Raw genomic sequence first — 27,856 nt, 5'->3', positions numbered from 1 at the left:
AGCAGCCTCCCCCAGCTACCCACCCCCAGGCGCAGCCCCGGTTAGCAGCGCCCTGCTTGGAGATGCGATTGTAACTTGTGAAAGGGAAAGAGGCAGCAGCGCTCCAGCATGCAAAGCAAGGAGCTGCAGTGCATTAACGCGAAAGGGCAGCGGAGGGTTATTGAGTGGGTGACAGCTGCGACGCCAGAGCCGGGGAGAAAGGCAGAAAGAAAACTGCTCGCTTGGCAGAAAACGAATCTCTCTCTCTCTCTCTCTCTCTCTCTCTCTCTCTCTCTCTCTCTCTCTCTCTTGCAGCGGAGGAGCGCGGGTCTTGCTGTGCCCGAGTGGGGAGGGGGGCACTTAAGGACTGTCAGAGCGCCCGCGACCCGGAGAGAGAGAAAGGAGGGATCTAGAAACCGTCACATCGATCGGGGATTTAGATGGTCCGGGGGCACTTAGAAACTGTCAAACGTCCCAGAAATGAGAATGAAAGGGATGTGTGGAGAGAGAGAGAGAAAGAGAGAGAGGGAGAGAGAGAGAAACTCTCCCTGGATGAAAAGGAGAGCTTAACCTGTCCAAAGTGGGCAACTATAAGGAAGTGCCAGGCGAGGATCGGAACCGAGTAGGAGGAGGAAAAGGAGAGAGGGTCGGCAGCAATGCCTCTCCTCTTAAGTCTCCTCGTTGCTTAAATGGCCACCTCTGAACCCGACGCGGCTCAGCAGCCCTTGCTCGACTCCCAAAGGCGCCCGAGCCGCCCCCTCCCCGCTGGACGCTCCCAGCAGCCCCTCCCCTGCCAGATGCATTATTAAAACCACCTCGCAATTTGCCTCCCGGGGAAGGTAACCAGAAGGGGGGAAGGTGGCTGCGCAAAGGGGACTTTGTGTCTTTAAGGGGCTGTCAGATCCCTCTTCCCCACGCCCCACGCCCCCCGGGGCGCCCCCTCCCCTCCGGCTTTCAAAGAGAGCTGCCAGCGCTTAAAAGGTTTGACACACAGAGGCGAGCGAGGCTGGACTGCTCCGCGCTTACACGAGACGAGCGCGCAGAACTCCTCGCTCGCTTTTCCCCCTTTGGTGACAGCCCTTTTGCCAGGAGATCTTTTGTTGCCTCCGCAGCCAATCAAGGCTTTTTACGACACAGTTCAGTTGGGATATAAAAGGAGAGTCCTTTTTTTTCCCCTCTCCCCCCCCCACCCCGGCCTTTCCTTTTCCCCAACCAGCAAGTCACCCACCATCTCCAACCCAAAGAACTTCTAGCCATCAGAAGAGCAGCAGCAGCAGCACCACCAACAACAACCAGCACCCAGCAGCTGCGGCTCGCCATCCCTCCCCATCCCCCCTGCACGGCCAAAGCAGGGCGATTTTTTTTGTTTGTTTGCAAGAGAAAGGACCGGGGTTTGGTGCGGGCGGGGGGCGGGAGGGTGCACCGCGCAGCTCGCCCACCATGCGGGTGCCCAGGTCTCGTGTGCTCTTCTGCTGCCTGGTGCTGTCCTTGGAGTTCTGCGCGGGGGAGCCGGCGGAGCGAGGGGCGGATAAAGCGCCCACGGTGGGAGTCCCCTTGGTGACAGAGGCAGAGGACCAGGGCTGCCCGGTGTGTCTGTGGCGGAAGCACAGCAAGGAGATGAGGCTGGAGAGCATCAAGTCGCAGATCCTCAGCAAGCTGAGGCTCAAAGAGGCGCCCAACATCACCCGAGAGGTGGTCAACCAGTTGTTGCCCAAAGCGCCTCCGCTGCAGCAGATCTTGGACTTGCACGACTTCCAAGGGGACTCCTTCCAGCACGATGACTATCTGGAGGAAGACGAGTACCATGCCACCACCGAGACTGTCATCAGCATGGCACAAGAAAGTAAGTTCTTTGTTAAGGAGGCACGGCCGCGCTAAGGGGGTCTTTGGGTGCATGGAAAACGCAACTTTAGCGGTATCTGGGGGGGTTTTTTTTGGGGGGGTGGGATGAGGTGGGGGCGCCGAGCGAAGGAAGAAAGCAGGCTTCTCGCCTGGCCACCCCACATCGCCTCTGCAAGTCCCGGAGCTTATTGTTTATTTCAGCGAGGAATAAATCACTCTGAGAGAACAGGCAGCGCTGCCATCCTCAGGGACCCCTGAGCCCAGATTGGTTGCTCTTCTGTATGTGGAGGGGGATGCGCGCTGACCAGGTGTTCAGGAGGCATCCTCAGCCGCCTCCTCCTCCTCCTCCTCCACAGCGCTGGCAATATTTCTCAGACTCTCTCCATGAGCTGCTTTATTCCATGCTGAACAAGTCGAGAGCAATGGCCGGGAGGGGACTGACCTGAATGGTTGGTTGTTCCTGTGTTGGTGCACATTAAAAGGTATCATCATCTCCCTGCCCTCAAAGATACCTTCGGCTCCCTTTCCTCTATTTGCAAAAAAAAAGAAGAAAGGGGAAATGCAATGAGGTTATCGCCCCCCCCCCCAAAAAGCCCCACCGTCGCTTTTAAGTTGTGCAAAGTTCTTTGCCAACCGGCTGCGTCTGAAGAAGGAAAGGTCTGCTTTGTGTAGAGTGGCTCCATCGAGCCTTTTGCGTTTGGAGTATTATTGTGCAAACTCGTCTTAGCGGTGAGCTTTGTCGCTGTGCTCTTTGCGGATCTTCTGTGGATTTCCGAGCTGGGGCTTTGGAAAAGAAGGCGGTGGGGGTGTGTGCGCGCGCGCGCATAGGTTGGCGTTGCATGAAAAGTACTCCCCCACCCCCTTGCCAAAGCCAAATAAACCTAGGAGAGGTCATGGAGAGGCTCTGGCCCCGAAGCGCTGCTGCCAAAGGTGTCATGATTCTGAAAGCGGTCTGCCACTCCAGCTCTCTTGCAAGTAGAAAGGGGGAAACGGCATTTCTCAGCTCTGGAGAGAGTGTGGCTCCTTTTTCTCCCCCTGCCAAGTGAAGGCGTAATCCCTTTTGTGAGGTTGCCTTTCGCCAGCTGCAAACAGCTCGAGAAGTTTGCCCAGCCCGAGGCTTTGGAATATCCAGCTGCCTCCCTGAGCATGCACACACACTCCCTCCCTCTTCCTTTTCCAGATCTGCCAAGATCCATGGCCCTTTGTGCTTCTCTCATTTATTGTAGACTCACATGGATGGCATTTCCCCCCCTTTTGTGCAAAAAAACAAAACAAAACCCAGTTAAAAATAAATGTTTCTTAGTGTTTTGGGAAAACAGAGTCGCCAGGGGGTGGTGACAGCTTGGGCCTAAGTGCTGTGCAATATTTCTTGCTGCTGTGTCCTCTTGCCAAGTTTATTTGTAAGTGGGCTGAATGTGAAAACCCAACAGCAATATTCAACCTCTGGGAACCTCTGGCATATTTCAAAACTTGGGGCATCACCGCATGTGTCAGGGCTTGGTGTTTGAAACCAACTCTGGAGTGAGCACTGCCAGATTTTTTTTGTTTTTTGTTCTGGGCATGCAGTTATTTGGAACGAAGGCCTCTTATTTATCCACTTTGAAACATAAGAACATTAGAACATAAGAAGTGACATGGGTAGTGTGGCCTGTGGGTGGAAGATAGAAAGAATGTCAAGCTTTCTGTTAAAATCTCTGTGTGACAGGAGCCACACTGTTCACTTGGAGCAGTAGGGACATTTGCCCCCAGGGCCAACTGAACAGGGACACAAAATGGGCACACAAGATCTTGTGCTATTCCTTCAGGTATTTTTAAACAAATGTTAAATTTTGTGGCTCCCCTCCATCCCGGAATAATTATACAGTGGTACCTTGGGTTACATACGCTTCAGGTTACATATGCTTCAGGTTACAGACTCCGCTAACCCATAAATATTACCTCAGGTTAATAACTTTGCTTCAGGATGAGAACAGAAATCGTGCTCCGGTGGCAGAGCAGCAGCAGGAGGCCCCATTAGCTTCAGGTTAAGAACAGTTTCAGGTTAAGAACGGACCTCCGGAACGAATTAAGTACTTAACCCAAGGTACCACTGTATTTATTTTCAAGCAGCTCTTAGCTTTCTGTGAGGCTCAATGAGGGTGACAGCCCAGAACCATTTGCTTAGCGCCAGCAGTCTAGCACAGTAAAGCACATTCAGCCATTGTATATAGCCACAGGTAGGGGAGAGGGCCAAATCCTAAACATATGGCTAAGCAGATATTACTGATTGGATAGCAGCAGGTACTTTTTTTGTACCACAGCTGACTTGCTGCGGTGCAGCAAACAGCACGTGCATTCTATCTGAAGAGTGAGTCCTTGGAACCTCAGAAGCGGTACCTTTAGGGGTAACAAAATCTAAGCTTCACTCACTCAGTCTTTCAAAAGTTGTGGGGTGCATGGGAGCCTGGAGAGAAGAGCAAGTATAGACAAGACTAGCTACCTAGCTACAAGGCATCATTATCCTGGAGTGTAATGCCCAACCATTCTTCATATGACAGGTGGTCCTATATGAAATCTCTACATACAACTGGCTCCACAACTGCTTAAAACTTGATTTAGCATATCTCTCTTGTAACTAATTCAAACACACACGTCCATTTGTTAACTGCAAGTCAAGCAATGATTCTCCTGTGTGAAGGAGTCATCATGGATCCCGAGGAACAGAACTTAGAATTTCCTTATATTACATTGATTAAAAAAAAAAAGATAACCGCATGTGTGAACTATCAGCTCCTATCCAGCTAAAGCTTGATATCACAAAGCTCCATTGAAACCAATGGAACAAGTTAATTGCAAATTACTTAATTTTCTATTGCTTTTAGTGAAACTTGACCATGATGACTAACTTTTGCAGGATTGGAGCTATCAGCACTGATCAGTGACGCACATCTTGACAGTGGCGTAGCGTGGGTTATCAGCACCCGGGGCAAGGCAAGTAATTTGCGCCCCCTAACCCATGGATTTGCGCCCTCTAACCCCCAGATGTTGCGCCCGGTGCGGCCGGGCCCCCCTGCACCCCCCACGCTACGCCACTGCATCTTGAGTCATACTCTGGTCCTCTCTAGTTCCAGTTTTCAATGAGGCTGCATGTCAGTGTAGAATGCAATGACAGCACTAAGGGAGAGCTGAGATTCTGAATGGTAACCGCACGACAATACTTTTCTGGATGCTAAATATAATGGTAACTCAGCCAATTTTCCAGCACTCAGAATGCTAGTGGTATTCACTGAATGCTAAATAGTAGCAACACTTGAGTTAGAGCACACTGTACACCCATCTTGTAAATTCTTATATAGATGTGAGGGTTTTTTGACCCTTAAATTTCAAGAACCAGAACAGACCTATTTGACTCCAGCCAGGAACCACATGGAAGAATTACCTATACAGTATGTACAACCTCATCAACTTCTTGTTAGATTTGTAATATGTTTGTTAGCATTTTAATATGCAAGCTGACTTATAATCCTTACCTAATTAATAATTTTAATTCCAGAAAGGCAGATACATAAAACCAGTCTTTGATTATGGTAGGGAACTCATCTCAGAACTGTTAAATGTCTCTAAATCCATTGTCTGCCCATACCATAAACATTCATGGCTGGATCATCAGAACTAACTCTTAAATCCCAATTTCTGGTGAACTGAGAGCGGAGAGAAGTTGGAGTGTATCTGAGCTTAGAGGGTAAAACAGAAGAATTGTGGTTACTATTGATCAGTGTAATATTCTTTTCCTCTGACTTCCTTAACCCAAACGTATTTTACAACAACCAGCAGAAATATCGCAGCAAAAATGACCCAGCACTAAATAAGCTGGTTTTAAGCTTCTGTAGCAATTTGTGCTGATTATATTAGCTCAAGAAAGTTCAAAGAGACATGTAATGTTTCTTCTTTGAAATCAATATCTGCCAGAGGATAATCATAATGACTTCACTGGCTATTAGCCAGATATTCAGGCTAAGGAATCATTAGTGAAATCACTATGAGGCAAAAGCTTAGGTAACCTGATGGTGAAGTGAGCAAGAATTGACAGGTAAGGAGTACTACCAAACATAATGAAGTACTTGCAATACACTTTGTCCATATTCATCACTAAATTTAGAGCAATGCCATCTCATGTTTGAAGTGTGGGAATGGCCTCATGTAAAGTAAGTAGTACATCAGCAACTCAACCATAGTTAGAGAAAGTTGTTCATGCAATCTCCTACATAAATAGAGCTGCCAGTCTACCTTGAAAATTTCTCTGACTCCAGCCTTGATCTCGTTTAGTTTCCCTATATATTTCTTAATGACACTGAAAACTGGAATAGGATTTGAGGTAGTATTAGAAAGAAAGCCTGTTTGGTCCATCTTGATCTAACCCTAACTCTTGCAAAGGCATATGAAGTTCTCATTTTTTCTGGAGAAGTCCGGTAGGATGCGATATGTACCCAAGGATGGAACTTCTGCCTCCATCATGGGCAGAATAGCTTCACATGCCTCCTTGTGGAAGGATGGAAAGAGCAAAGCAACCAACTGTTTGCTGTGCTTGTTTGGTATAAAGGTAAAGGGACCCCTGACCATTAGGTCCAGTCGTGACCGACTCTGGGGTTGCGCTGCTCATCTCGCTTTATTGGCCCAGGGAGCCGGCGTACAGCTTCCAGGTCATGTGGCCAGCATGACTAAGCCGCTTCTGGCGAACCAGAGCAGCGCACGGAAAGAAACACCGTTTACCTTCCCGCTGGAGTGGTACCTATTTATCTACTTGCACTTTGACGTGCTTTCGAACTGCTAGGTTGGCAGGAGCAGGGACCGAGCAACGGGAGCTCACTCCATCGTGGGGATTCGAACCACCAACCTTCTGATCGGCAAGTCCTAGGCCCTGTGGTTTAACCCACAACGCCACCCACGTCCCTTGTTTGGTATAGTTTAGGACAAATCTTGGGTGTACAAGGTCTCATCACACACAGTGGTGATACAGTGAGCTTGGTCCTTCTTTTCTGTGGGTGGAATTACCTGTCAAAGCTCAAGGGTGTAAATAAGTGTGGGGGGCTGTGAACATAGGTGATTAACTATGCTGAATAGTTGGAATGATTTTTATGACTCTGTAATACTGGTTTTATTTGTTGCCTTGATGTAATCTGCCTTGGGATCATTTTGTGATGAAGGATGGGATAGAAATGAAATAAATAACAATGAATGATAAATAACCTGCTTGCAATATTGTAAGGCGATGTTGACCCAAAGCAATCCTGATTAAAATCCTTAGCTGTCTGACTTTTAGGAGGAACATTCTACCACCACATCCTTGTTCATAGATATTACTCTATTCAATAGCAGGCTTCCTCAACCTCGGCCCTCCAGATGTTTTGAGACTACAATTCCCATCATCCCTGACCACTGGTTCTGCTAGCTAGGGATCATGGGAGTTGTAGGCCAAAAACATCTGGAGGGCCGAGGCTGAGGAAGCCTGCTCTATTCTAACACTGACTTGCTTCCCCCCAATGTCCAAAAGATCTTCCAGATAAGTTTGTTTTTTCCTTTCATATATAGCTGTGAAAAAAAGAGATGGAGATATGTATTGTTTGAGTTGAATTGACTATTCAATATGGGGTATCTTATTCTTCAGGGTTTAAAGTTCTACTGCTGAAGGTTTAGTACATAAGGGATCCCTTCACAAATAACATTTCATAGGTATGCTTTTTTTGTCATTATGGCCTCTGTGATTCCATCTCCTTGTCTTTGGACATGCCAAGTTAGAACAAGTTAGTCTGTTCCTTTCTTCCATCATCCTTGCTGTTGCTTGCAACTGGATCATAGATTCTTCTGAAGTATTGTGTGGCTTCTGGAGTGGTATCTCAACGGGGACAGTTTTGTCCTCTTGCTTTCCCTTTTATTTTGTATCTGTGTACATGTGCGGTTTGCATACGTGCATTCAGGACATGCCACAGCCCTATGCAGAACACAATGCAGAGAGCAGACTGTGTTCTAGAGTGCATCAAGGCTTACTTCCGACAATGTAAATTATACAGATTACTAAATTTATTCTTTATTTTAATCCATATATATCTATTTGTTTCTGTGTACATTTTTTGGTTTGTCATTTGGTTTCTGCATTGCCACAATTACCAGATCCCTACCTTGCTTCTTCAAGACTGTGTGAGGTTAAATAATTATTTACAAGTTTGCAGCTGTTCAAGGAAAGCATCTTTGTTTTCTTGAATACACAAGGTTCTGCCATCACAACTGGGATACATGATCCTTTTTGATGAGCCTTTCCCTTTGGAACAGCAATTTCCAGGAAGCCTGCGATATCAAAAGTCTGATGGTATCTTCTTGTCCATACAGTTTTTTAGGACAGAGAACCTGGAGGCCATCCACACAGAGGTCTAACATTGGATAAGTATATACTGGATGGAGAATCAGGATTCATTAGTCAGTCATGGTGGGGTCATCATGAGCTTGTGTCTAGCGGAAATTGGGACTCAATCAAGTATAGAGAGCAAAGGATATGTGTTTGGATGCTGACTCAAAAGGCGAGAGTGACAAGAGAGGCCACAACAAAACAATTTCCCGTTAGAGAGCAATCTCATTATCTATCTGTGCTGGATGCTGGGTATTTGCTGCTGCTGCTGTGGTGGAAATGGTTAACTCTTGATTATTTAGGCATATTGCTTGACAAGACAAATCTTATTGCTAATCATCAATTACTTAAGCACCTAGATCCTAGAAGGATCAGAGCATCCTAACCCTTTTACTGTCTGGGCAGCAGCACAGAACTGGCATAAAAAATAATTTGGTTGGTGTTTATTAGAAGCTGAACCTGCTTCAGCTCAAGTTATATTCTCAAAAGTTAGGACAGTTAGTGAAACTGCTAGAACTAAATCATAGGCAACATTAAGTGGTTCTCAGTGGTTCTTAGGTAGGCTTGATGTATTTCTGAGCTTACGGCAACAAGATTCATGACATTAAATCTGACATTAAAGCCACATAGAGGCTGTAGCTTGAAGGTTAGAAGCAATGGGCAAAATCCTTCCTGGAATATCTTTATGATTCCTAGGCACTATGTCATGCTTTGCCCTGCATCTCACTACAATATGGCAAACAACGGCATTTCCAGACACCAGTATTATTTTATTACACTGAAGGGCTCAGGTCTGTGTGAGGAGACTTATCAAGACCAGTGGGCCAGTTGGCACAGTCCAATTGGGTGTGGCTCATAGACTTCAGTTATCAATCACTGGCTTACTGGGGCTTAGACCAGTTAGGTTTATTTTCCTGTGTTCCAAATAAGTGCCTGTGTTAACAACTCTACAAACATAATCTTTTTCTGCTTCACTGAAATAACTATAGTGTCAAAGAATACAGTAAGAATTCTGATGTTCTAACTGTCCTCTTGCACTCTTTGGGAGGGATAGAGAAACTTGATTATGTAAGAGGAGCTATGATTGGACAAGAGAGGTGTTCACGGTGTGTTGTGGCAATTCTTTTTCTAGAAAAATAGCACTGGATGAAAGCATTGTGGTTGTGAGGCTCCCAGAAGAAAGAGCCACCCACTGCTGGCTCTCAAATTGGACTGATTTGACCCCACAATATATAGAGATTTATTTACAAAGCCTGAGCACTATTCGGCGAGTTATTTGCATAAATGGCACATACTGGCCATCCAGAAAGTGGTTGTTTTTAGAAGTGAGAGATCTAAAATGGTGGGTCAAGCCTCTACATTGGACTTGGCTGCTATGTCAGGCTGCCTCCAGAACACTACTGAGGTGGTTAAGGAAATCAGAACACCGAAAGCCATCCAATTCTCAGAAGGGGTGATTCACACCGAACCGCTGGACTTGAAATCAACTCGGGAGATTGAATGGCTGAAAAAGAAAATCTGGCCTCTGAACAAGAGACAAAATGGCCACCAGATTTAAAAAACAACAACTGCTCTAGGAGCCTCGTAAGGAAGACATGCAGAGGTTTAGAAGGAAGGTATTTGACTATAGGAACGCCTATGCAGTCATGTAAAGAGGATGGCCATCAGTGCTTGCGACATGATAGTGGGCTCTGAAAGTAAGTTTAAAGTTAACAGATCCAGGATTCTCAGAGGAGATGTGAGAGGTGGGCAAAGTATTGCTACCATATTGCTGATCCATATATTTGTATCAGGATGAGTAGGGAATAATTAATGTTGGAACTGGAACTCACAGCTGCCTGTATGTGGAATTTTCTATGTTTCCACATCAGCAGAAAATCTCTGCCCCCCCCCAAAGAATACATTTACATTGTGAGACTGAAGGGTGAGCATGTACAGGAGGCTGCACTGTAGCATGAATGTGCACATGTCTTGGAACTATAACGCCACTGTTTCTACCAAAGGAAGAATTCTGTAAAGATCTATGACTCAAAATGTTCACTTGAGCTGATGCCAACTGGGAGGGGAGGCAGCGTATGGTCTGGAGTGTGTGAAGGCAGAGCGGAAGGAAGGGGTGTTGGATGGGAGGGTGTGGGGGGCACAAGTGTGAGGAATCGCAGTAGGGAGAAGGACTTCCCTCCTGGCCAATTCTACAGCTCATTGAGAAATTTCCTTCTCCAGCATTAATAGACTTGGATGGCTTTGAAATTTTACTGCCCATAAAATCGGCGACACGCTGGGGCTTTTTTCTGTGTTAAACGTTTGCTGCTGCTCCCCACAACCATCTCTTTCCATTTAACAACTTGCTCCCTCCAACGCACCCCCCCCTGCAAAAATAAAGCCAGCGTGCACACACCACCCAGATTGAAATTGACAAGGGTAGTCCAATCTGATTTTAATTGGCCATCTGGAATAATTCCCCTTGCTTGTAGGCTTACTGGATTGGCTGGAGCCAATCCATTTGACCCACAGATTCCATCTCCTAGAATCTTTATCATTCATCCTCACTCCCTTTTTCCTTGATGGCAGTTATGATTTTTGCTCCTGACACTCTTTCATGGAGCAATTGTGTGTGTGAGTATTTTTATGGTTCCTGAACAGAAGGAAGGGAAGGTTTTATAGGCAGTGGGGCCATAAACCTTTCTGGTTCCCCTCTCCTCACTCCTTCTGTCCTGTCCTCCCCCCTTTTTTAATCTAAAGCTTACATTTCCCCCACCCATAGACAAGAAACTAGGGAAGGATAATTGGGTTCTAAACCATTTATTGGCTACCCATGACCCCTGATGACCTTTCGTTTGGGCATTGGTGGTGGGGAGGGGAAGTTAATGAAGTACCTTGAAGGGAGACTGGGGGTGTGTGACAGTGTGAAATCCACCAAACGCTACCCCCCCTTTAGTACTGCATTCTGACAGCTTGGAGTAAGTCTAACACAACAGTGACTTCAAATCTACTTGCAGGCATCACTACTTTCTGAGTAGATCATTTTCAAAGTGGCAGTTTTGCTGGAAAATGTAAAGTTGGGATTTTGCAGCAAGAAAGCCAGGGACACTCAGCGCTGGTATAACAGGGAATTGGGAACTGTAAGGGATGGGCTGAGTTGTGACTTCAGACATTTGTAAGAAGTTGCTGAATAAGGGAAATATGTCAAAATCAGACAAAAACTAACTGCTGTGCTGATATTTTAGGATGGTAAATAAGATACCCACATTAGTTACAGGCTGTTTACAAGATAATATACAAAATTTCAGTGCTAAGAATGCCTAATAGCATTTTGTGTGTGTGCAACTATGTACCAAATTCTTCCAGGTTAGTGGTGCAGCAGCATATAATGTTTTGAATTGGATTTACATGGAGTTCCTGCCGAGGTTGCACTGAAATCAATGCAGTTGTAAAGTACCATTACCTAATTTCCCCCCAGAAGGGATATAACTATATTTAATGTAGTTATTCCCTTTTCACTAATGAAGCACAGGAGATCAGAGAGAGCTGTGGAAATGCTCTCAAATGCAGCACCACTAGTAACAATTAGGAATTACAATTGCCTTCTCTGGTAACTGGAAACATTAGAACAGGATTCCTCATCCTCGGCCTTCCAGATGTTTTTGGCCTACAACTCCCATGATCCCTAGCTAGCAGGACCAGTGGTCAGGGATGATGGGAATTGTAGTCTCAAAACATCTGGAGGGCCGAGGTTGAGGAAGCCTGCATTAGAAGAATTGACAGCAGTTGATACCACTAGAATACTAGCAGTACAGTGGTACCTCGGGTTACAGATGCTTCAGGTTACAGACTCTCCTAACCCAGAAATAGTACCTCAGGTTAAGAACTTTACCTCAGGATGAGAACGGAAATCGAGTGCCAGCGGCAGTGGGAGGCCCCATAAGCTAAAGAGGCACCTCAGGTTAAGAACAGTTTCAGGTTAAGAACGGACCTCCAGAACGAATTAAGTTCTTAACCCAAGGTACCACTGTATTACAATGACTCCACCACAGTTGCATATATTCAGTGGCGTAGCGTGGGGGTGCAGGGGGGGCCGGCCGCACCGGGTGCAACATCTTGGGGGGGGCGCTCACACTCGCAGTTCTCTGCCCCTACTAAAATCCACGGGTTAGGGGGCACAAATTACTTTCCTTGCCCCGGGTGCTGACAACCCACGCTACGCCACTGCATATATTAAGCTGATTAGTGCAGTCCAGATCACTCAGTTACTCTAGTCTAGTGTATGGTAGACTATATTAGTGACTATCCATTAAGGAATGACTGTATAGGATTTTACAAGTATGTGTGTCATGTCAGCAAGATGACTATGGCTTCCTAGTGTGTTGCTGTAGTACCACCTCATCCTTGGATGACCACCTGGGCAGCAGTGGGTAGGGCTTGATTACCTGTTAAATTGAGTAACTGATAGAGTAGGGCACCAGCCAAACTAGAACTCTTTCTGTGGTGAAAATTCATGGATGTTTTCCATCACAGAACCTGAAGTATGCCCATTCTTCCGTCTCAAAGCATACTAATTGATCATCCGTCAGAAAAAAAAGGGAGTGGTGGTAATGTTCCCATCTATAGAGAAATTAATAATATGGGAATTAATAATATGGGAATTTTTAGTGTGAAAAGCAGGACATTGTAGAATAATTCAGAAGCAGGACAGGACAGATCAGGAAGTGAGAGGCTTCGTGTGTTTTGAATGCTCTCAAAGCTGAACACATGGCTCATTAAGGGTTAAAGATACGTGAAACCTCAATATGTTTTAGAAGAGACATCCTGTATTCTTAACCCGGTTCTGGAGGCAATGAATGTACCAGGATTTTTTTTTAAAAAAACCCCCAATAACCCTGCCATTTAGAAATGTGGCACTGGAACCTAAGTATTCTAAATATTGATTTAACTCAGTGCAGCAGGACCGGTGCTTTAAAATTATGCTAGGTGCCTAAGAACTGGACAAAGAATACATGTTCATAGCATACACAGAACAGAGAGATTCCAATAAATTCTTAGAACTATGTTTCCTATCCAGATACTTAGAACAATGCTACACAGAGAGACAAGCGGGAATGATTAGCAAAAGAATGATTAGTGGGAATGATTAGCAATAGAACCTAAAGTAAGCTGGAAGGATATGTTAAGTTCTATCTATTTAGCTACCAGGGAAAGTTTAAATATATAAGAGGGAGGAAAAATAGAAAACAACCGTTGAATCAAAATGAACTCCACTTAAAAACAACAGCCAACTATTTACCAGAAGGAACTAGCCTGTGGAACAGAATGCCTGTAGAGGAGGCAAGTTCTTCATTGGAAATAAGGACCATTGCTAGGGTTCGTAGAATTCAGAGTGTGCATGTTAGGATGAATAGACTTGGAGATCTCTGTGGAAATTATTGTGTATTCAATCTCGCCTCACTTGTGCAGCAGCAGAAACAAGATGTGGGGCTCTATACTGATCCTATTTGCCTCTTGTAGCCCATCTCTGATTGGTAGAGACCATATATGTGACCAGGATGCTGAAAATCATAATATCCTCCAGTGTTTCCTCTCACAGAGCAGCCAGACTCTATAGAAGTGCTCCCTGCTCTGGTACTGAAACTTTTAAACAAAGAACAGATAATAAGAATAAGAATAATAAGAATAATAGCTTCAAATTGCCTGTGAATAGTAGGAATGGTAACTAGATAAATGAAACTTTATTAAAAAAAGTTTCTGTGGAAGCATGGTGTTCAATGGTTTCCATTGCTCTGGCTGTGGCATGTGTATTTTGGGAAAGAGTGAAGAAGGGTTGGAAAAGAAATGTCCATATCATAAGAGCAGTATCCAGTCATGTTCAGCAACAAAGTTCTAAATGATGGGGGCCCAGGATACATAGAGGACACAGGAAGTGTTAGGAAGTCTCTTCTTTTCCACATCCCAATTGATTACGGCGGGAGGCATGACTGGTAGGGATGCAGAAGAGGCCTTTTTGTGGTTACATCCAGATTAGGGAATTCCGTCTTGGAAGGTTCATTTGGGCCCCTTTTTCTTGGCTTTTTGCCACCTAGTTAAGATGTTTTTATTCTGGCACGCATTTGATTTGGTGAGTTGGATGATTCTTAATAGGCTGACATTTTGTCTTAAATTGTTTTCCTTTGCAGTGTTCTGTCTTATCCACCTCTTTAATCTATTGGATTAGAGGTTTTATAAATTAATTTTCATCGCTGTTATCAACTTCAATGTTAACAACTCTGAATACTGTATTACAACAGAAGGATGGGGTCTAAATTTACCGAAATAAAACAACAAACAGGTGCATCTAATAAGTAGCTACAAGAGACATAAACATTCTCTTCTCAATTTCTGTCTGTAAAGCAGTCAGTGTCTGAGTGCTTGCAGGATCAGGTCACAACATTTAAACAGACTGCAGGAGTGGATGGGGTGGAGACCACACTCCAGATGAGAGCTGAAGACAATTCTACAGTCCCACTTGGAGTGAGTTGAGTAAGAAAGCTTTCATAAATGACTAAAAATAGGTGAAGGTTATTACGAACTTGGATGTAATGAAGGCATGGAGAAAAGTGAGAAGAAGCAGAGCATCCAGTTCTGACTGTTTACCCATAGTGGAAAGTAGCACTGCCCTATTGCATAATCTTTCCCCTCTCTTCCCTATTGGCAGGTGGGGAATGGCTACTGTCAGGGCACAGAACCATGGACAGCGCCCTGGTAAATTCTGGGTGGGGCACATTAATTGCCAATGAGAAGACAGAGAAGATGAACCACTGGAACAGAGAGTAGCTTTATGTTAGCTATTGACTTACACTCACAGACAAGTTTGACTTAACTAGAGGCTTCCACATAACAAACGACAGAATTTCACATCAAACTTGGGGGACCTGGACATAATAAGCCAGCATGCTTTTGCTTTGAAGGCTAGATTGTGTGCTTTCCCAGCCCCAATCTCATAATTGCCCTTTCCACCTTAGTCTGCGCAACGTCTGCAGTTGTGCGGAGGGTTTTGCATAGCTAGGCCGAAAACACTGAGGGGAGGGGGAGAGGTTTTCTGTCACTTTAAGAACTGGCAGAGACTGGGGTAGAGAGAGGAGTTCCCAAGGGAGCACAGCATTAATTTGGGACTTGTGCACAGCAAATTGCCTTGGGCATTTGTTAGCAGAAGCCTTTGCTCCTGGTTGGCTGCGCAGGGTGAGGCAGCCACTCCGTGTCATGACCTTGGCGTGTTAGCAGGGCCTGCAGTTCATGGCACATGCAGCTGGGGGTGATTAAACGGAGCGGGGTGCACCAGGCAGGGGCAAAGGGGCACTCCTAGCTCAATGTAACCCAGATGTCTGTGAACAGAGAGGAGTGGGAGGGGGTTGGCCACTGGGAGCTGCTGGCTGGAGCTGGGAAGAGGGGGAAGTGCCTCCTTCTCGCACCCCTTAGCCTATGCGAATGGCAAAACGACTCTCTCTCAATCCCCAGTTTGCCTGTTTAGATGGCGATCATCCTCTATTATTCTTCCTAGCCATTCTTTCTGAGTGGAGGGTAGGCGAGATCTTTGCTATGTGTATTCCCCCCACACCCCGCCTGAGCTTCGCTGCTTGACTTGCGACATACGTATTGGTTTGCTTGTTGTAGGAATTCAACGGAAGTGTCAATTCAATTCTTTATGCAGTGAGGGAATTATCCTATCTGCTGAGGCACTGACTTCTGCAGGAGTGGCCTGTGTATCGCACTAATCCTATATAGCATGGGTAGGCAAACTAAGGCCCGGAGGCCGGATCCGGCCCAATTGCCTTCTAAATCCAGTCCGTGGACAGTCTGGAAATCAGTGTGTTTTTACATGAGTAGAATGTGTCCTTTTATTTAAAATGCATCTCTGGGTTATTTGTGGGGCTTGCCTGGTGTTTTTACATGAGTAGAACGTGTGCTTTTATTTAAAATGCATCTCTGGGTTATTTGTAGGGCATAGGAATTTGTTCAACCCCCCCATATAATCCAGCCCCCCACAAGGTCTGAGGGATAGTGGACCGGCCTCCTGCTGAAAAAGTTTGCTGACCCCTGCTATATAGGGTATTACAGATGCATGTACTTCAATGTATAACATCTATGTATATCCTACTACTCTTGTAAAGCTCAGGGCAGCTTATATAATAACAGATGACCTGCCCATACAGAGTATGTATATTCTCCTCCCCCAAGAGCAAGTTTGGTCCTCCACACTATTCCAAGCAGTAGAGTGTTCTAGCACTGCTTCAAACCAGGGAAGGTGGCTCTCCAGGTCTCTTTCTTTGGTGTTTAGAACATGCCTCAGGCTTGGTTTGTTTTGCCTGACTGAAGTGTATCACTGAACTCTAATAATGCCTCTTTTTTGCCTAGACCAGGGTTTCCCAAAGTTGGGTCTCCTGTTGTTTTTGGACTACAACTCCCATCATCCCTAGCTAGCAGGATCAGGGAATGATGGGAATTGTAGTCCAAAAACAGCTGGAGACCCAACTTTGGGAAACCCTGGTCTAGATGGAAGGAAGTGAAGGGGATGTGTGCGTATGTAGAAATTAGTCTACTCTACAAAGGCATTATTTTCTTTGTTGCCCCACCTACTGTTTTCACTGGCCTCATCTGCCCCTGGCATGTGACCCTTGGGCTGAAAGTTTTTCTGCCCCTACTTTAAAGCACCATCAGTTCTCCTAAAAGACAAATGTGGTTCCCTCAAAAGCTCCTTCTTCTCAGACTTGTAATCTGCCTATGCTCAAATATGCCAAACTATTGTTTGGGAGGCGTGTGGCGTTGTGGGTTAAACCACAGAGCCTAGGACTTGCCGACCAGAAGGTCGGCGGTTCGAATCCCCGCGACGGGGTGAGCTCCCGTTGCTCGGTCCCTGCTCCTGCCAACCTAGCAGTTTGAAAGCACACCAAAAAGTGCAAGTAGATAAATAGGTACCGCTCCGGCGGGAAGGTAAACGGCGTTTCTGTGCACTGCTCTGGTTTGCCAGAAGCGGCTTAGTCATGCTGGCCACATGACCCGGAAGCTGTACGCCGGCTCCCTCGGCCAATAAAGCGAGATGAGCGTCACAACCCCAGAGTCGGTCATGACTGGACCTAATGGTCAGGGGTCCCTTTACCTTTACCTATTGTTCCAGTTCATTCCCAAATAAGTAGGGTGTGCTTAGTAGAGCCACTGCTCAAGCAGTGAATGAAGCCATCACTATCAACTGAAGAAGCATGTTTAACTTTTAGCTAAACAAAAGCATAGAGAAAAGATCACTTCATATTTTGTATAGCTGTTTTGTAAGGAACCATGCAGCTATATTCATAAATAAGCTTTTTAAAGGTGAAAGATTCCTCTCTCACAGTAAATCCCATCTTCTGCCTACTATTTGAGCTACCCTTCTCTGATTTGACTGTGCGCTACCCTCTTATTCTGTTGCCTGTTCTCTTGAATGTTTGTGTGTATTTGTGCTGCTCCTCCAAATACATACATGTTGAACTGGGTGTGGGTGGGCAGGTAAGGGAAATGCTATCAGCTGTAAATACTGTACCTGGCCTGTTCATTCAGCATGTACAGGAACATCTATTCCATGTGCTGTACTGCTTTTGTGGAGGTCTCTGAATCTCACCAGTTCACTTTTTATCTATTCATACTGAAGTCTGGGTGAGTGATTTGTCTCTATCCTAGCTTAATCTGCAATGACGTGTGCTTAGAAATAAACCTGGTTAACTTTCAAAAAGTGCTGCCAGGTTGGCACTTTCCTTCCCCACTTACTCTAGAATAAACTGAAGCTTTCCCTACTACAGCAGGCAGGAGATGTGGGCAAAGGAGACTGGCAGAGCAACTCTCCTGTTGCACTCAAACTTTTAAAGACAGGATCTGGCAACCCTATGTTTGCTGATAAACCTGGTTCTTCTCAAATGTCCAATTCTGTCTCAGAGGTAGGCGGTTGAAAGGAAAGCTGAATGTGCTTTGTGATAAACTACCTAGGACTATGGACAAAAGGACGGGTGGAAAGTTTAAGTTTAACAGGAGCAATCACAGCATGTCATTGCAAGGGGGAAAGGAGTGTGGGTTGCAGTGGACTGGATGAGTGACTAGATTAGGACTATAGGCCATAGACAACAACAGCTAAACCATTATATAAATGCTGACATTCTGAAAATAGGGATGTGCCAAAATGGGAAAGGACATGCCAGTGCTGAAGAATTAAGAATGTTCAAAGGGAGGAAACTGTAAAAGTACCTTCAGAGCCGACTGTGCTGAAGGCATCCGCATAACACCATACCATAATGAAAGCAATTTCCAAATCACAAAGGGCAATGAAATAACACTGTCAATATAGAAAAGCTTCTCATGGATCAATCACTAATAATAGATTCAGAAACAGCAAGGAAAAATACATATGTATATTCCACAAATAGCAAGGTGCTCCAAGAATCTGTGCTGGGACCAAAGCTTGTTAAAGAAATCCAGGATTATTTGATTACCGGAGGGTAGAAATGATCAATACTGGGACTGAAAGAATACCCTGCTGTCTTATAAGCCTTGTTTAAGCATTCAGAGGTGGCATTCATTAGAGACATGGGGTGGTATTCAACTAAGTGCTAGTGCAATTGAGACCCCCCACTCCATCCCCAAATGTGCTTCAGAAGGTTGGGGAAACACTTAGAACAGATTTAGGGGGCACATAGGGGGAGGAAAGGATTACATTCTGTTACACTATGAGAAATCCTTTTATTGGTGAAACTAGTGACTCAGCACTGCATTGACTACATCCTATGGTATGGGACCAGTTGTCCTTTTTTGTATGACTTGTTTAGGACAAGCAACAAAGTATTAATATGGATAGACATGGGCCGAGAATGTGTATAGATTTGGATGAATTTTCTGAGTGCTGGGTTAAGTAACACGTGAGTCTTATGCTAGAGTTAGACCTCATTTTAGAGGCCACATAACTGTGGCCCATTGAACCCACAATTTCTCTGCCTTCATCCCAAGAATAAGAAGCACCATGCACAGGGTCAGATCAGTTGTGCATCCAAGTTAACATTTTTGTCCTTCTCTCATTGACTCACCAGATACGTGGCAAAGCTTGTTAGCAGGCGGCAGTGGCAAAATTCACCCCAGCAGCCAGCCGCTAGAGAGACACTATGGCTAACATGGGTCCTGAAATTCTTGCTAGCATGGCTAGCAGTCACCACTGGGCCCATTTATATTATCTAGTTCTTAAGTAATTCCATCTATAGACATACGCACAAGTCAAAGACAGGCTGTCTTCTTTCCAATCTCCTGCCCTGTCACACATTGTGTTACTGAAGCGGACAGAGGACTGGGTATATAGACACACACTATTCTGACTGCTGTCCTTGGCTCAGCACTGAAATAGTTCTGATAGTCTGGAATAGGAACCATCCCTTTTTACTGGAGCCCAAACAAAGTCTCTATTTTGAAAGAATCTAACAATTCATACACTATTCATTTTATGTTTGAAGGGTGAAAATAGCAAAGAAGCAGGTTAACTAACATCAATTAAACACTTCCTCAGCATCAGACTACCAATTTACCATCGAGGAAAATGAAAGAATAAAAAGGGACGTGTTGCAGTGGTGCCTAAGCTTCAGTAGGAGAAAGGCGGTTTCCAAATGACAATCTGGTTTCTCATTCTTCCAGCTGAGCTTGGAGCTAACCAAAACACAATAGTGTGCTAAAATGGGTACAATGAAATCAGAAGAAAGGTTGAGACTAAAAAACAACCCACACTCACACAAAAAAGGTACAGGAATCAGACTGTGTTCAAATAAGTAAAGGTAAAGATAAAGGTACCCCTGACCCTTAGGTCCAGTCGTGGCCGACTCTGGGGTTGCAGCGCTCATCTCGCTTTACTGGCTGAGGGAGCCGGCGTACAGCTTCCAGGTCATGTGGCCAGCATGACTAAGCCGCTTCTGGCGAACCAGAGCAGCACACGGAAACGCCGTTTACCTTCCCGCTGGAGCAGTACCTATTTATCTACTTGCACTTTGACATGCTTTCGAACTGCTAGGTTGGCAGGAGCAGGGACTGAGCAACGGGAGTGCACCCCGTCGCAGGGATTCGAACCGCCGACCTTCTGATCGGCAAGCCCCAGGCTCTGTGGTTTAACCCACTTAAATCCTTAGCATTGTTAACTATGCTAAGGATTATGTGATAGTCCTGATAGCTGCCCTGTGTATTATTTTGCAGGATACTGTAGAACGCAGAACCCAAAAGGCTGGTGGCATCTCTAGTGAAATGAAACACGATCCCTTTAGGAGGCAAAATACACAAAACCTTGTATATTTATTGGATTCAAGGTTTACTCTACTTTGCATCAGAAGTTAGATATGCTTTTAAACTATTGGTCATTCATGTAAGTCAGTCAGTGTAAATGAATGTAAGGTGATGCATATTAGCACAAGAAATCTTAATTTCAAATATGCACTCACGGGGGTCTGAACTGACCAGGAGAGAGACCTTGGGGTCATAGCAGATGTCTCTTGCTGTTCTGTGACACAGCACCTGTTTGGTGAGGAGAGGAGAGGGACTGGGAGCTGGCCACCCCTCTCCATTGTGCCTATAACTGCCACGGTGAGTGAGCCACCAAAGGAAGGAAGGCAAATGCAGTGACGCAGAGAGGTTCCGCTGGCTAGCAGCAGTACTGAGGCTAAAAGGTGAGGGAAATCCTGCAAGACAGCCCCCATGCCCGAGCCGTATTAGCCCTGAGGGGCCTGACTCAGAAAGGAAAGTATGGAGCTGAAAGGAAGCAAATTCTGGCCAGTTGGGCCAAAGCCCTAAGCAGCTAGCTTGAAATGGTTGTTTTATATTTTATTATTTGCTTGTATAAGCTGCTTTGTGAGGGCTAGCCCTTAACAGGTGACCTAAAGCTACATATATCATCTGAGGCCCTTCTTGCTGTGCCTCTACCCACATGAGGTCCGGAGGGTGACAACACGAGAACGGGCTATCTCTGTAGTGGCACCCCATTTGTGGAATGCTCTCCCCAGGGAGGATCATCAGGCGCCGTCATTATATATTTTTTAGTGCCAGGCAAAAACGTTCCTCTTTAACCAGACCTTTGGCCAATTAATATTCTTTGTTGTTGTTGTTGTTTAGTCGTTTAGTCGTGTCCGACTCTTCGTGACCCCATGGACCAGAGAACGCCAGGCACTCCTGTCCTCCACTGCCTCCCGCAGTTTGGTCAAATTCATGCTGGTAACCTCGAAAACACTATCCAACCATCTTGTCCTCTGCCGTCCCCTTCTCCTTGTGCCCTCCATCTTTCCCAACATCAGGGTCTTCTCCAGGGAGTCTTCTCTTCTCATGAGGTGGCCAAAGTACTGGAGCCTCAGCTTCACAATCTGTCCTTCCAGTGAGCACTCAGGGTTGATTTCCTTCAGTATGGAGAGGTTTGATCTTCTTGCAGTCCATGGGACTTTCAAGAGTCTCCTCCAGCACCATATTTCAAAAGCATCAATTCTTCGGCGATCAGCCTTCTTTATGGTCCAGCTCTCACTTCCATACATCACTACTGGGAAAACCATAGCTTTAACTATACGAACCTTTGTTGGCAAGGTGATGTCTCTACTTCTCAAGATGCTGTCTAGGCCTGTCATTGCCCTTCTCCCAAGAAGCAGGCGTCTTTTAATTTCTATTCTATATTCTATAGCCTTTTAAATGTGTCTGTGGGAGAAAGGGGGTTATTGTCTGCTGTTTTGTTTTACTTATTTACTTGTTTTTATCATGTTATTCTGTGAAACGCCTTGAGATCTTATGACAAAGGGAGCTGTAGAAATACTACTACTACTATTACTACTACTAATAATAATAATAAACAACAACAACCATATCAGTCACGGTCCGAGTGAGTGGTGGGCTTGACTATTGAAGGAATTCAATTTTGTGATAAGGGAATTGTTTGATCAGGGCAAGCATTTCAGTTTGCCAGAGAACAATCTCCTCTCCTTGCTTTTCTAGGGGTGCTCCTGACTCTGCAAGCCATTTTTAGGAGGGGGGCATGGGAGAGAAAGCCCCATTGTGCAAATGGAAATCCTTACATAGGACTTCTGCTGATGGGGTTCATCAGTTGAATGCCACCCTATGAAAACAGTAAAGAGGTAGTAGAAAAATCTGGTTCCAAAATGAAGCCTTAGGAGTGGACATTTATTTAAAAAATATTAAAGGGCTGTAGCTCTGTCGTAGAGCATATGCTATGTGTGCAAAAGATCCCAGGTTGAATCCCTGGTGTCTCCCTGTGAAATACTGTTGACATTACTGAGTGAGATGGACCAATGATCTGACTTGGTATAAGTTAGCTTTCTATGGTCATGTGAATTTTTTTTTTTTAAAAACCCCACAAACATTCTGGCACATCACACCTGTAGCTGGTAGTGGCTACAAAGGGTTGTTTTAAACTAATTGTTATTTAGAGTAGACTCATTCAAGTTAATGGCCATGAATAACTTAGCTTCCACTAATTTCAGTGGGCCTACTCTGAGTAGAGGTTAGTTGAAGTCAGCCTTAAGAAAGGAGTGCTGAAGGGAGAAAGGGCAAGAAGTTTACGATGTTGGAACAGTGCTGGATGCTAACTGGTGGATCAACTTAGCCTTGAGAAAAATGGTGGTGCCAAATCAGGCTTTAGTATGGCTTGCTTCTAATGCAGTTATATAATTTTTTATCACTGGTCTTAATTTTTTGAGGGATGCTCTTTGAATTCTTTCCCTTTTTTGCACCTTTTCTTGTCTGCTTGCATTTATTTTGACAAAGCGTGTGTTCCTCTTTGTTCTCATTTGGATGTGATTTCCATTTTCTGAAGGAAGACTTTGATAACTTCTTTAGTTCTTCTCATTAACCATGTTCACACCCTCTTGGATTTGGTTTCCTGTGATGCACATTTTATTCTTGGTATTAATATTTTAATTCTTGGTATTAATATTTTATTGGAAAGGGTTCAACTGTAAAGAATTGTTTGTAAACCCGCCCCCCTTAAAATAAGTTTTGAAGGGCTGGGGGAATCCTCAGTAATGATGTGGGAATGGCTGCAAAGGAGAAGTCACTAGAAAAAGTAGTTTCTGTCCATTGGAAGGCTATTGACTTTACTAGGCTGCATAACCTTTTTTACATAAGGTAGTGCCATTTTAGATGCACCCAGTTGACACGTAATTGCCAATGTGTGGGTCCTTTTGGACCCAGAAGAAGGTGGAAGGGGGGTGTAATGGGGTGAGGCATACTTTTGTGTGCTCTGCCGACAGAACCCCTACATTAAATGGTTGCTGCCTGTATCGTGACCCTTCTCACCCAAGCCCTTTTGACGTTACCACCCCCTGATTTTAGTGCCCCATTTTCATGGCTGCCAGTTTCCCAACTAAGAATCAGTGTACAGTGGTACCTCGGGTTAAGTACTTAATTCGTTCTGGAGGTCCGTTCTTAACCTGAAACTGTTCTTAACCTGAAGCACCACTTTAGCTAATGGGGCCTCCTGCTGCTGCCGCACTGCCGGAGCACAATTTCTGTTCTCATCCTGAAGCAAAGTTCTTAACCTGAAGCACTATTTCTGGGTTAGCAGAGTCTGTAACCTGAAGTGTATGTAACCTGAAGCGTATGTAACCCGAGGTACCACTGTACCTCTTTATTCTTCCCTTATTTGTTAGGATACACAAGAAGGGGGTCTCTTAATTGCTTTTATTTTTTAGCTTCAGATCTATAGAGAGTTGTATCTTGAAAAAAGACTACCTGACTGGAGAGTTTAATATTCACTGTACTTGAGGCTGATTTACACAACCAGTTGAGGGCCTCTTATTTGTGTACAAGACTACCTCCACTGACAGGCACTGTGTTCAATCAACAAGAAAGTACTTTCATACACACATGTGATAAACAGATCTGTGAATGGCTCCTTAGGCAGAATCTCCTGACCAGAGCACTGGGAAATAGGTTGTGAAGAAATTCTGCTCACTGCTTCTCTCTCTGTCTTTCTCTGCCAGCGGACCCTGTGGTACAGATTGAAGGCAACCCGCACTGCTGTTTCTTCAACTTCAGCCCCAAGATCATGTTCACCAAGGTGGTAAAGGCACAGCTGTGGGTGTACCTGCGGCCTGTTCAGCATACCTCCACGGTCTACCTACAGATCCTGCGTCTCAAACCAGTGACGGAGGATGGGAGCCGCCATATTCGTATCCGCTCACTCAAGATTGACCTGAATTCCCGCATTGGCCACTGGCAGAGCATTGACTTCAAGCATGTACTGCAGAACTGGTTCAAGCAGCCTCAGAACAACTGGGGTATCGAGATCAACGCTTTTGATCCCAATGGCAATGACTTGGCCGTCACCTCTCTTGGGCCTGGTGCTGAAGGCCTGGTGGGTAAATAGGAGCATCGCTTTTCTTCTCTCTCCATCCTAGCTTCTAACGTAGAGCTGGAGGCCAAAGAAATACATTTCCCACAAAGCTCACCCAAGCTGCAGGTGTTTGCTGACGTCAGGAACTGAGAACATGCCTCAGTTCCCTGTTGTAGCATTACAGTAAGCAGTGCTGAAGTGAGTAAGTGGAAGATTAGTAGAAGAAGCAGTCTTTCAGAACTAGTGATGGCCCAAGTGCCCCTGATTCACTGTTTTGTTGCATACGTACAAGGTCACCAGTGAGCTACATGTTGGGAAGCTTTACTGGGAGAAAGGAAGCGTTTTCCCTTCCATACCTATTGGTTTGCCCTCTTGCTTGTAACTCCTCCTGCCTCCTACAAGTTCATTGAGGGCTGTAATACTATTGTACTGCACATAGGGTAGGGGTGTGCTTACATGCCAAATCATAGTATTAAGTCTTACTTGCAAGCATCTCTCCACTTAGCTGGTCTTTAAATAAACAGCAAGATCATTGTACGTTTTGATATTACTGGCCTCCACTTGTGTAAATAGCCCATCAACAGGTCTGGAATAACCATGTTAAGGTAACTGGCACAACTCTCACTGCTCTCCAACAGATAAAACCACCATCTACCTTCTGTACTTCACAAAGGCTGAACATTATGTAACTTAAGACAGCAGAATTCCTATTTGTGCTAGCTCTGAAGTCTCACTAACACTCAGACCACCTCCTGTAAAATATCCAGAATTCAGCAAAATATTTGTTATTGGCAGGATATTACATTTTGAAGTGGTATCTTAATTCACTGATTTTCTGAAGGAGTTTGCATGTTACAGTTTATTGGATACATACATTCATGATTCAATCTTATTCTGTTAGCCTTAAGATAGTCTTTCATGTAAACAGACGCTTAGTAATTTACTAAGATTCAAATAGCGTTGAAGGTTGTTTCCCCCCCCATTTTTACCTTCATAAAAATATATCTTCTTGGTTTATTTCCCCCTCCCCTTTTATTATCTTTAATCTCTTACTTGTCCCTTGAAGCTTATTCTGTTAGGTATAATTACTCTGCCAAAACATACCTGATTAACTGAAACCTTGCTATATGCAGATGGTTTGAAAAATCACATAAAGACACGCACATATTCCTTATCGAGCTCCCTTTATTTCACATCTTCACCCACTACCTACAAATTGATCTCTTGGTCTCTCTTGTCACACTGTGCACCTCATTTTTTTTTCTGGCAGCAGGTGATGGGTCAGCAGCCCATATATTGCATTCTCTCTTGTTGAATTTTTTAAAGGAACGTAGAGAGAGAGAGAGGGAGCGAGAGAGGGAGCGAGGGAGGGAAGGAGGTGTACATGGTCAGCCTGTGCCTGGCTTTCTAAAGGGAAAGCAATACTCTAGGCTCCTACTGGGAATTGGATAAATTACTGTACGCTGTGATAAGTATTGTTAGGATTGGAGAAAAGATGGCTTGTCTTGGAAGGACAGATAAGGACTCGAGCTGGACAGAGCTGGGATATGGCTAAGGAGATAAATATGTGGTTTTAAAAGATATACAGAGCAATAGGACAGATGGGGCTGGAAAGATGGGTTGTGGGCTGATGATAATTAATGGAAATGGTGTGCTTCAAAACTATCCTTGTGAGCGGGGCTCCTGCTATGGGGCTAGTTATCTCTGTCTTTCTGATGTGGGCAAATAGACATTGCACACATAAACACGTAACTCTTTTGTTTTCTCCCTTCCATTCCCACCCCCAGCACCCTTTCATGGAGCTACGCGTGCTGGAGAACAACAAACGGTCCCGGAGGAACCTGGGACTAGACTGCGACGAGCACTCAACTGAGTCCCGTTGCTGCCGCTACCCACTGACTGTTGATTTTGAGGCCTTCGGCTGGGATTGGATTATCGCCCCCAAGCGGTACAAAGCCAACTATTGTTCAGGCCAGTGCGAGTATATGTTCATGCAGAAATATCCTCATACCCATCTGGTGCAGCAGGCCAATCCCCGGGGCTCAGCCGGGCCTTGCTGCACACCCACCAAGATGTCTCCCATCAACATGCTGTACTTCAATGACAAACAGCAGATAATCTATGGCAAAATCCCTGGCATGGTTGTTGACAGGTGTGGATGCTCTTAAACCCTCTGCCTGTCCTGTCACTCCTTCCTCATGATCCCCCTGGATTCCTGCTTCGATGATGCATCCTGACACTGATGAATCCATTCCTGATCATTTTAAAACATTTCTGGAGAGAAAATAATTGTGGGAAAAGAACAAGATGGATAGAATTGTATTGAAAATCTCTGAAGTGACATCATGCACTGTGCAATAATCAAAACAGACGTCACGTTACTGGAGAGTGAATGAGTTGGCTTGGATCAATACTTTCCTCGCTGAGGCAGATCTGAAATGACCTCTTCTCTTCCAAAACCCTTTGTTTGACCCATCATTGCTCAAGCTTTACTTTTACTGGTATTGTTTTTCTTCCCAACCCCCTTTCTCTCTCAATCTGAGAGTAAAAATGATTACAAAGTGGGAAAAGTTCATCAGAAAGAGAGAGGCTCTTCAACCCGTTTACAAACAGTGAAAGCTTCCTAGATTGTGATTGTTAAGTTAAATAAAATGTTGTATGGAGCTATAGAGATAAAGAGGGAAAAAAGAGGTAAATATTTTGTATTAAGATGAAGAAAGACAGAGAAAGGGACAGCCAGCTTGGGGAATATTTGGCATTTTTTGGGGTGGGTGGGAGGGTGAATATGATGTGGGACTTTGAGGGTTGCTGAACCTGCCTGCCTTTTGTGAGACAGACTCCCTTAAAAGAGAGGAGACGCTCAAGAAACAGAAACTAGAGTCCACTTGCAATGTTTTTCTCTGATGCATAGTTCCAAGGTGATGAAGTAGAAGTGTAGTCCGTAGACTTAGACGGGTGTTGGAGGAGCTGTCCAATCGGTGGAAAAAATTAATTCCATCTGCCTTGGGTGTAAGTCCACCTCCTTAGTTTCAGTATCCCTCATACAGACTGACACTATCCACTTCAAAGTTGATATCCTTCAGTGTTGGTGTCCTTAGGAAACTGTAAACTCAACTCATTGAATTCAAAGTTGCTGTTAGCTTAACATGTACTTAACCTAAGTTCATCTTGGAAGTAGTGGGGAAAAGAGTCTTGTTCATGTGAGGACAAAGGATCTCTGTCCCCTTTTACTCCTCTGGCATAATTTGACTTATACCACCAAGGGTTTTCACTTGCAGGGTAGGAGTCTGTCAAAGATGCAGTAGAGGAGAACTATT

General features: G+C 44.9%; 1 protein-coding gene across 1 annotated transcript; it reads left to right on the top strand.

Annotated features, from left to right (window-relative positions):
* The first annotated feature begins 26 nt into the window (after positions 1–26).
* Positions 27–27,185, top strand: GDF11 (growth differentiation factor 11). The gene is made up of 3 exons (XM_083727699.1): positions 27–1,822; positions 24,187–24,560; positions 26,327–27,185. The coding sequence occupies exons 1-3, from the start codon at positions 1,420–1,422 to the stop codon at positions 26,705–26,707; spliced, it is 1,158 nt and encodes a 385-aa protein (XP_083583825.1). The 5' UTR covers positions 27–1,419; the 3' UTR covers positions 26,708–27,185.
* Positions 27,186–27,856: the final 671 nt, after the last annotated feature.

This window comes from Podarcis gaigeae (assembly GCF_964106915.1).
Source record: "Podarcis gaigeae genome assembly, chromosome: 2".
NCBI classification, from domain to species: domain Eukaryota; kingdom Metazoa; phylum Chordata; class Lepidosauria; order Squamata; family Lacertidae; genus Podarcis; species Podarcis gaigeae.
This window is presented reverse-complemented; position numbering and strand designations above follow the sequence as displayed.

Coding starts and splice junctions, on each gene's coding strand:
- GDF11 (XM_083727699.1), top strand. CDS start 1,420: ATGCGGGTGCCCAGGTCTCGTGTGCTCTTCTGCTGCCTGGTGCTGTCC. Junction 1,823..24,186: donor CATCAGCATGGCACAAGAAA/GTAAGTTCTTTG, acceptor TTTCTCTGCCAG/CGGACCCTGTGGTACAGATT. Junction 24,561..26,326: donor GGCCTGGTGCTGAAGGCCTG/GTGGGTAAATAG, acceptor TCCCACCCCCAG/CACCCTTTCATGGAGCTACG.